The sequence below is a fragment of the Capricornis sumatraensis genome, chromosome X, assembly GCF_032405125.1.
Source record: "Capricornis sumatraensis isolate serow.1 chromosome X, serow.2, whole genome shotgun sequence".
Lineage (NCBI taxonomy): Eukaryota > Metazoa > Chordata > Mammalia > Artiodactyla > Bovidae > Capricornis > Capricornis sumatraensis.
The window spans coordinates 131,960,914-131,970,663 of record NC_091092.1 but is presented as its reverse complement, the minus strand read 5'-3'; the positions used below and the strand labels follow the sequence as shown (position 1 = coordinate 131,970,663).

Below are 9,750 nucleotides of genomic sequence, written 5' to 3'. Positions count from 1 at the left end.
ACTGATAAAAGATTCATTGTTACTGTAGATCTCAGCCACCTCAGCATTCATTTTTTTCTTTCCATATTGAGAACTTTCACCCTTTCACTTAAAGGAAACTAAAACTTTAGGGCTTCTCTCTGGCATTTCCAAATCACCAGCATCACTCCTCTGGCACTTTGGGGCCAGGATTAAGAAAAACAAGTGTCCCTTGAACACCGCACTGTGAGACGGTGACAGCAGATCTGATAACTACGGCCACTAAGCGACTAATGGGCGGGACACACCAGACAAAGGGACAATTCGCGTCCTGGGGGAGCAGAGTTGGCGTCACGAGATTTCACCACTTTAAAACTCATGAATTGTTTATTTCTGAAATTTTCTACTAAATATTTTCATATAGTGGTTGACCGCGGGTAACTGAAACCACCCAAAGTGAAACTGGGGATAAGAGAGGCCTACTGTAACCATTTAAAATCCTCCAGTCTGGAGCCTGGGGACTTCTGGCTAGTTTGATAACTGAACTTTCTCTTTCCGTCTTCTATCTTGACACAGAAGTACAGGAGTCCTATTTTAGCTTCTCAGGACTATTACTAAAAGGTACTGTAGCTTTCAAACTGTTCCTGGGAATGTCCACCTTCACGGCCTGCTGCTGAACCCTTAGGTTTTCATCATTTTGGAGTCCGTCATTGTCATGTCTGTAATGTCAAGAAGGGAGAGAGAAAGGTTATGTGAAGGGCTCTGTTACAGTGAAAAGACGCTACTGTTTTCTAGACAGAACAATCTCCCTTTAGAGATGTTCACACCCTTCCTCATTCCTCTCCCCCTCAGCTATTGTGAATGATTGTTCTTGGTTATTTGTTCCTTTTTTTTTTTTTTCTCTTAGCAGAGGCACACAAATCTCATGGAACTTTTGAAACAGCCACTAGGGCATTTATATGTTCAGTGAGCATTTATTTAGCAGGTACTGTGTGCCAGGTTCCTTCCTCCCCAAGAAAAAAGGAACAAATAATACAGCCCCTCCCCCTCAACAGGCTCATTGTCAGGAGTGGGTGCCAGTCTTTGCAGGTCTGATTCCATCCACCAGAGACTTGCACCACACAGACTTAATGCCCCCATGAGAAAGATTTCTCATGACCAAACTAGGTCTTCCTGGTCCCCCCTGCCAAAGGGTGTTTTTCTTTCTTCTTCTTATTTTTATATACTTGATCTTCTAAAGATGAAACTGAGCAGGACTCTATGGGACCTTCCTGGGGAAAGACACTCCCCCCTTTTCCCATCACCCTGCCTCTTGTTTGTAGAAAATCTTTAGCTTCCTAGACCTTCCCTGCATTCTAAAGGGCAAATTTCATAAGAGAAAAGAGAAAATGCAGAAACAAAGAAAAACAGTCAATCAAGACAAAATAATCATAGTTTAGCCATAAAGCAAAGTAAAGGAACTTTAGTTCCTCCTCAAGGGTTACAGATAATATCCTGAGCCATGTCCTTGAGCTGTTTGGCAGATACTAAGATCCCTACCAGGTGGAAGAACTTAACTGCATCCTGACCACCAGCACGTAGACCCCAGACCGGTTACAGCCAGAAGGTTGATGATGCTGACTCTTGAAATACCACCCAAGCTACCTCACCATCAGCCGATCAGAAGAATGTCCACAAGCTGATCAGGCACCCTATAACCCTCAGCTCTAATGTTGCCTTTAAAAGCCCTTTCCTAAAAGCGAGCAGGAAGTTCTAGTCTTTTGAGCACAAGCTGCTAGTTCTTCTTACTTGACTAAGTTACTCTACAGTATGCTGGTCACCACATAAAGTGAACTGATAGGTAGAGTTTGGATATTTTAATCTACATAATCCATTTTATACCAGTTTTCAGGTCTGTATTGGATTCTGTGCTCAGAACTGGGCCAGGGGCTCTGAGATTTGTAAAACCATTGCCAAGTTTGGCTCCTAACCTAAGAGTGTAGTTGCTCTTAACACAACTCTTTTCAACTGATTTTATTGAACATGATCACTTTATACAATAAAGTAACTGAACATTCTGGAATGCACTTCAAGACATGTGGGAGGTCGGGACACCCAGGCAGCTTTGTCCCTGAAAGTGAAAAGCAGAGAGAATCCACGGAAGGCTGAGCACAGAAGTACACACGAGACCACAGGAGTGTGTAAATCAAGTATTTATTGTCTTTGTGAGCTTTGTGCTCAGCACTACTCAAACATTATGGGTAAATACAGAAGATTCAAGAGATTGGGAGCCCACTTCAGAAGCGGCATTCAGTTGGGGTCCCCGTGCACTTCACACTTAGAGAGCAGCGGGAGCAAGTTCCTATCATGGCAGCTTGGGAGGGGGTCCATGGTGGCCCCTAGGGCTAGGGTGATGTCAGAAAGACGGTGGCCAAGCAGCTTGAAAGCAAAAAGGCAATGTCCTCCAATGGCTGTCTGGATTCTCTCTTCTGTAGCCCTGTCACTCTGAAGAAGGCATGTTCTGGTCCAGTCATGACTGGGGAAAATCACTAGAGTACTTAGATTAAGTTAACGTGAAGAGAGCATGTCCTCCTTTACACTTGAAGTAAACCCAAGTGAACAGTGCATGCCGGGCTCCACCCCGCAGCTCCATCCATTCACAGGCACGTCCTTAAGAGCCATCTGTCCAGATTCCACACACTTGCTCCTGCCCTGTATCCTTTTTTTCCATCTCCAGCAACACAATGGAAATTTCCATTTCCATTACCCCTGAACAGCCTGTGAGGCCAAAGATATACTGTCTCTATTCTCAAACAGAAACATCTCTTTAAGGAAATAGAAGTCAAGTCCTGAGGCAGAAACAAGTACTAAAAGTGATGCAAGGGGAGATGCCCTCTTCTCAGGCATGCCTTCTTTGGACAGCTTTTCCTGAACAGAGCCAGAGCTTTGACAGTTAATGACATTCTTATAATTGCCTATGTTCTGTATTGTGAAAGTAATATTTACATACAATAAAATCATCTCAAGAGGAAATAAAAAAGATTTTTCTAAAGCGAAGTCTGAACATCATCAGTATTTTGGAATCCTGAATTATTTTCTCCTTTATTCAAGTCCACAGATCCATAAGGATTTTCTTCACTGCTTGCTTGATTTTTCCTGTTAAATAAAGTGAACTCACCTTAATATCATGATCTTAGAGTGACACGGCCTCCCTTGGACTCCAATGGCCCGGGTATCTTTTCCATCTCAGCATCTTACCACCTGTACTCATTTGCATACCAGTCCCCTTTCAATGGACTGTGGGCACCCAGAGTGCATTGAATTCACTTCTTTAGCCCGATGATCAGTTGGCACGATGGTTGGCAGAGTAGGAGACTGGTTAGGGTATAAGCTCTGAAGTCTGAGAGTGGGGGCCTCTGTGCCTCAGTCTAACTATTCAGAAAATGATGGCAAATTTGTAAACTCAGTGAAATAATGCTGGCAGAGTACTCACAGTATCTGGCATATAATCTCCAATAAATATTAACCATTATTATTATTTTTAGGAACTCAGTGGTCGTTTAGCCAATCACTTCATTATAAAAACTTCTCTGCTAAATTACCACTTTCCAAAGTATGAAGGTCAGGATAGGCCCGCTTTGTACTACAACAACCAGCTTTAGAAACCGAGTGCATACCTTCATGCGTTACTGACTAGCTGTGCAAACTTGAGAGGGTTTCTTGGCCTCTCTGAATCTCTGTCTTATATATACATGAACATAATTACATAGTTATATATTATACAATTGCTGAATACATTAATGTAAGAAATACATAAGCAGTCTTATTTTTTTGTGTAGCTTCTATTAATGCAGTGTATAGCATGAAGGAGGAGCCCAAAAAGAATTTCTTTGATGAATGAACTTTGGAATAGCATCTCACATGCAAACCTGTACTATGAAGAAGAGCACTTCTCAAACTGTAATGTGCGTATGAGTCACCTGAGGGCCTTACTAAAATGCAGATTCTGATACACTGGGTCTCCAAAAAACTGATCATTTTTCAGAGTCACAGACTTATGGTTGCCAAAGGGGAAAGGGGGGGAGGGATAAATAAGGACTTGGGGATTAACAGATACACACTACTATATATAAAATAGATAACCAGCAAGGGCCCAGTGCATAGCACAGGGAACTCTGTACTCTCTAATAATCTCTACGGGAAAAGAGTCAGAAAAAGAATAGATGTGTGTACATGTATAACTGAATTACTTTGCTGTATACCTGAAACTAACACAACATTGTCCATCAACTATACAATTAAAAAAATTTTTTTTAAACTGACCATTTTTGTCAACTTTAGGAAGGGAACTTGGAAGCAAAGAGTGACAGGGAAACTCTATATATCCTTTTGTATTTAAAACATTTTTACTATATGAATATATTTTTGTCAATGCCTAATTTTAAAAATGAAGTTATTTGTGGAAACAATATAGTGAAGAAGACTAAGCAAAACAGACTAGTGCATATAAAAATTAAAGAACACATTTAAACAACCTAATGTGTACAAAGAGTTTTGTTAGGTGTTATAAAATATAATTAACCTCAATTACACAAGCCCAACAAAATAAACGCTGTCTCAAGATCAGAAAACAAATCTAGTGGCAGGGCACAACTATACATCAGGCCTCTGGCGATTTAAATCCACAGTGAACTTGGATCTTCAACTTGAGAACAATTTAGAGGGTGCCTGACCCATGAACTGAGGGTATATAGTAAGGCGTCCAGGCCATGGGAGGAGGGATGCAGAGGATTCAAGCATAGCAGTTTGGAGCAAACCTCAGAGCTCATTCTTGAACGATTTCACAGTTCAAATCCATCACTAATGCATTCTCTAGGATCACTTCTAGACCAAGGAGGACTCCTCAGTAAGGATAATTCCCCCGCCCCCAGCCCCTGCCCACCCCGAGCCCACTCACCACTGCAGAACTTGGAGTGCCTTTTAGCAGTAGGGAAATGATGCTGTGGCCAGGATGGAGTTTACTGGGGCATACCAGTAGTAAACCCCAGGCTGGAGATCTCCTATATGGTGGGGCCTGCTAGGGTGGTGAAGTGCTGATGAAATCTGGTGAACTTCTAGCGGGTGCACAAGAATGTTTAGCTGTGGAATTGTCCACATACGTAATTGGCTTGTACAACCTACCACTTACTGCAAATTTTCCTGTTAGTTTTCATGAAACTGTTCTGTTTTAGGATAAATAAGTCCAAGAAAGGTCACTTACTTCCTTTGATCTCGGATCCCAGTGAAGATGAGCACAACAATACCAATCACTACCACTCCCATCACGACCCCAAAGATAATCAGCCATATGGTGACAGGTGGCTCGTAAGGGGGTCCCAGCGTCGGCTGAATCCCCAGAAACTCCAGGCTGTTGTCATCCAGCTGGAAGGCATCATTGATACGGCTCCGGCACAACCTATTCCCAAAAGCAAAACACTCAGGCAAAAGAAAACGGTGCAGTGATTTACTGCCTATATCACTGTCTCCAAAAGGATTTGATAAGGCTTACCCGAAGAAGCAATGAAATCAAAAGTCAATAACCAGGTTCACTGACAGATTTGAGTTTTAACAATTATACCTCTTTCATACCGTGTGATCTAGATTAGGTTTGGAAACAGCTTCACTGGAAAATGAGGTTGCAAGTGTGGAAATGTGCAGATGGCTGGCATTTGTTCATTTGTGACTACTGTGTTGTAAAGGTGAAGTTGCATGTTTGGTAAGAATTTCCCTTCTGTTGAAGTATGTCTACAATGACTTTATATCAAATAATGGAAAAGGACAATCGGATCCACCTCTTCTACAAATGAATCAGGCCCTATACACAAGTCTCAACAGCTGCGTTTTCCAAATAAAAGGTGTTGACATTCTAATAAGTGACAGCTCTGGGGAGGAACACAGGGAAGGAGCCTTTGCCAAATTCTCCAGCACTGTGCTGGGATATGGCCGAATTTCATAGAGGAAAAAAGGATGAAGGTTATTTTTAAAACAAAAAACAGTGAAATGTTCAGTATTCCAGACTGAAAACCAAAGTGTCTGGCATCCCATTCTCCTGCCATTGAATACAGTGCAGGTCAGGAAGTCAGAGTCCAGCCAGAGAGAGAGCGATCCAAGCAGCAACCTCCACCTGAAAGAGTCTTGTCACTCTGGAAATAGGAAGTTTGAGGACTCCCCAGAGCTTGCAGGAATGCTGGGCTCCTTCGTGATGATCTCAGCTAGCACTTTCCCCCAAGACAAGTCTTGTGGAGGCAGCCACTGAGTGTGCTTGGGTTGTAAACCCCACTAAGCCAGATTTTCTAGGCCAACTCTGCCCGGCAAGTCTTGGTTCTGCTTCTAAAGACGACAAGCAGCCCAAGAGCACCGCCTAGTAGCATTCCCCATAGCAATGGTATATTAAGCCTTTTTTTCTTCTCTTTCTCCTTTTTTTAATGACAAGGGGAAACATCATCTATACAGCCTGGTGGGCTACAATCCACGGGGTCGCAAAGAGTCAGACACGACTGAGCGACTAACACTTACTTATTTAGTATCTAAGGAATCCTGTCCCTGCAGCCTTGTTTCAGACTTTGGTTAAATGAATTCTGCATCAAAGTCCCTACAGCAATGATGGCGACACCTGACCATGTACCCTCTGCATTTACCATTTTCCGGGCGTGCTGATTAGACTTCCTTCAGCCAGGACCTACTGCCTTTGCCTGAGAGCATTCTCAGGCTACAAGATTCAGCCCTATCCGCAGACCAGTAAGGCTGGGGAATTACTGTCCCCTGTATGCAGTTCTCAACCAGTGACTAATGGGAAGTGGTGAATAAATACCCCAGCTCTGATGGGACAATTCTGGTGCATCTCCCAGAATTCCCAGCAGAATGGAGTTCTAGCTGCCCACAGTGGTAACTTGCTCATAACATGTCAGGTTACCTTCCTTCCATTCTGTCTCCAGTCCACACTCAATCCATTCTTCCTGAGGTGACTTCCCAAATAAACCACTTACTTTCAAATCCTTGTCTAAGGACCTGCATCTGGAGAAACCCAATGAAGGCAATCCCCTTGCTATGCGATCCTTTTGGAATTAAAACCCAAGTTTTTCAGATGAGGAAAAACACGCAAATGACTCAGAACAGTGCCTGGCACCTTTAGGAACACACAAATCATTTCGTTACTGTTGTTGCATTGGGACCCCCTCACCCTTCTATCCTACATTTGAAAGTAAAATATCACCTGATGGCATTTTCAACTTCAGTTCTAGGAATGATGTCAGACACGTTGTTGGGTGACGTGACAAAGAACTTGAAGGAGATTCTTGGTTTCTTGTCACTCACCCACACGTTCTCTTCCCTGTGGAGAAACAAAAGAAACATTTTCCCTGGTGGCACAGAGGACACTGTGAAGAGAATGAAGACTTCTACTGCTGGAGATCGGGGGACAATCACAGGGTAGAGTGGAGAGCCCTGGAGCAGGGCCCGTCATGGGAGGATGTCACTGTCCCAATAACCTTGACACTGCCCAAAGCACATGAACTCAATTCCCTAAGGTGTGAGAACAAGTCTTGGCATGATTGGTTCTGCTACCATATAAGAACCACAGTTTTTTTCAGTGATAGAAATATTTCAAACAAAGCAGCAGAAGAATCAGCGAGGAATCACTGGTGACCCAGGATTGTGATAACATGGCGGGCAGCGATGGCTCCCTTCCGTGGACAGAGGCGGTGCCCTGATATCTTCCAACTGGGCCCCTCCTGGCAAAACTCGTCATGTTGCCCCCACAGGTGAGGGTGAGGAGTGGGGTTTATAGTAGGATGTGACAAGACTATGCTCTCACAGCTGATGAGACTGATCCTAATAAAATGCAAGGCAGGGACTTCCCTGGTGGTACAGTGGATAAGAGTCTGTCTGCCAATGCAGGGGACAGGGGTTCGATCCCTGGTCCAGGAAGATTCCACATGCCACAGAGCATCCAAGCCTGTGGCCCACAACTATTGAGCCTGTGCCCTAGAGCCAGCCAGCCCCAACTACTAAGCCCACATGCCTCGTGCCTAGCGACTGTGCTCTGCAGGAAGCAGCCTATGCACAACAACGAAGAGTAGCCCCCTGCCTGCCACCACTAGAGAAAGCCCACGGGCAGCAATGAAGACCCAGCGCAGCCAAAAATAAATAAAACAACGAATGTTTACTGAAAAAAACAAAACAAAAAAAGACCCAAGGCAGAGCACATGGTTCAGAGCGTTTCTCATGCAGAAGGAAAGCCAATGGCCTTAGAATGTCTTTGGAGGCACGCACAAACTTTCTTCTCGCCTTTCCACCCCCATGGCCCTGTCTGCCCCGACCGCATCTCCTGTCTTCTATTAGCTCACTCTGCTCCAGCCACACTGGCCTCTTTGCTGTTCCTTCAATAGGTGAAGGATTCTTGTTCCTCAGGATCTTTCTACTTGCTATTTTTCAAGCTGCAACATTTTTCCCCATGGTCTGCACCTCTGACTCTCTCTCCTGTTTCAGCTATTTGTTCAAATACTAACAAGGTCTTCCTTGACCATTTTAGTTAAAATGGAACCCTACACACATGTGCACGTGCGCGTGCACCCACCCACCCACCCACCCACACATACACACACACACACACACACACACACACACACAACTAGCAAGCACTCCCTTGCCCATTTCCTGTTGAACTGTTCTGCCTAGCACTTATCACCATCAAATTCTACTATATTTCATTTATATATTTTGTTGACTGTCTATAACACACACACACACACACACACACAAAACAGATACATTAGAATACAAGCTCAATGAAAGCAGAGATTTCTGCCTTTTGTTTGCAGTGCTGAGGGTGCATGAGAGCATTTGGGGAAAAGAAAGGGAGAGGAGAGAAAGTGTGGGGGGAAGAGGTGAGGAGAGGGCCATTTAATAATAACAAAGCTCTTCCATCTACAAGTCAAATAAGTCACAAGCGTCCCTAAAAAAAGGTGGCCCTAAAAAAAAAAAAAAAGGTGGCCCTAATTCCAAGACATTAATGAGGTTTAATAGTAGTTAGGAGGTTTTTCTCAATTTCACGTGAATAAAAGCTGAAGCATAAAACTTTCTGATCCAAGAGTAAGGGAAATACTGATTGAGAGCACAGCACATCAACTCACCCAAAAGGAATGGTCTCATTTTTTTTTAAAAAATACGTTCTCATGGCATATGCCACAGACGACCGGAACAAGTACATTTCGTTGTCATTCCATTCATACTGCAAATTCACAACAAAAACACTGCTCAGTAGAGATCATGGGGTCATTAAAACCTGATATTCCACAAGCTTTTTTTTCTTTGGCCATGCCATGCATCTTGTGAGATCTTAGTTCCCAGTCCAGGGATTGAATACACACCCTCAGCAGAGAGAGCTCAGAGTTCTAACCACTGGACCACCAGGGACTTCCCGACGTGTGTTAATTTTAAATTGTCTAATATGCCAAAGATTCTAGCTCTGCATAAAGTCGGTGATCCCCAACTTGAGTGTGCCCTGGCATCACCTGGAGGGCTTGTCAAATCACTGAATTCTGGGCCCAGGCCTCAGAGAAGACCTGGAATTCTGCATCTCTAACAAGCTCCCATGGAGAAGGCAATGGCCCCCACTCCAGTACTCTTGCCTGGAAAATCCCATGGACGGAGGAGCCTGATGGGCTGCAGTCCATGGGGTCGTGAAGAGTCGGGCACGACTGAGCGACTTCACTTTCACTTTTCACTTTTATGCATTGGAGAAGGAAATGGCAGCCCACTCCAGTATTCTTGCCT

General features: G+C 43.9%; 1 protein-coding gene across 3 annotated transcripts in view; it reads right to left on the bottom strand.

The window, feature by feature from the left end:
- Positions 1 to 547: 547 nt before the first annotated feature.
- The window catches only part of ACE2 (angiotensin converting enzyme 2), a 47,379-nt gene continuing 38,176 nt past the window's right edge, over positions 548 to 9,750 (bottom strand). Inside the window, exons 15-18 of one of the 3 annotated variants that reach the window (XM_068962244.1) lie at positions 9,108 to 9,205; positions 7,190 to 7,306; positions 5,198 to 5,392; positions 548 to 677 (exon numbers count right to left, since the gene is read on the bottom strand). In XM_068962244.1, coding sequence (XP_068818345.1) covers positions 548 to 677; positions 5,198 to 5,392; positions 7,190 to 7,306; positions 9,108 to 9,205 — 540 coding nt within the window. Of the gene's footprint in view, positions 678 to 2,256; positions 3,094 to 5,197; positions 5,393 to 7,189; positions 7,307 to 9,107; positions 9,206 to 9,750 lie in introns of those variants that run through there. The other 2 variants (XM_068962246.1, XM_068962247.1) reach the window with 2 other exon arrangements.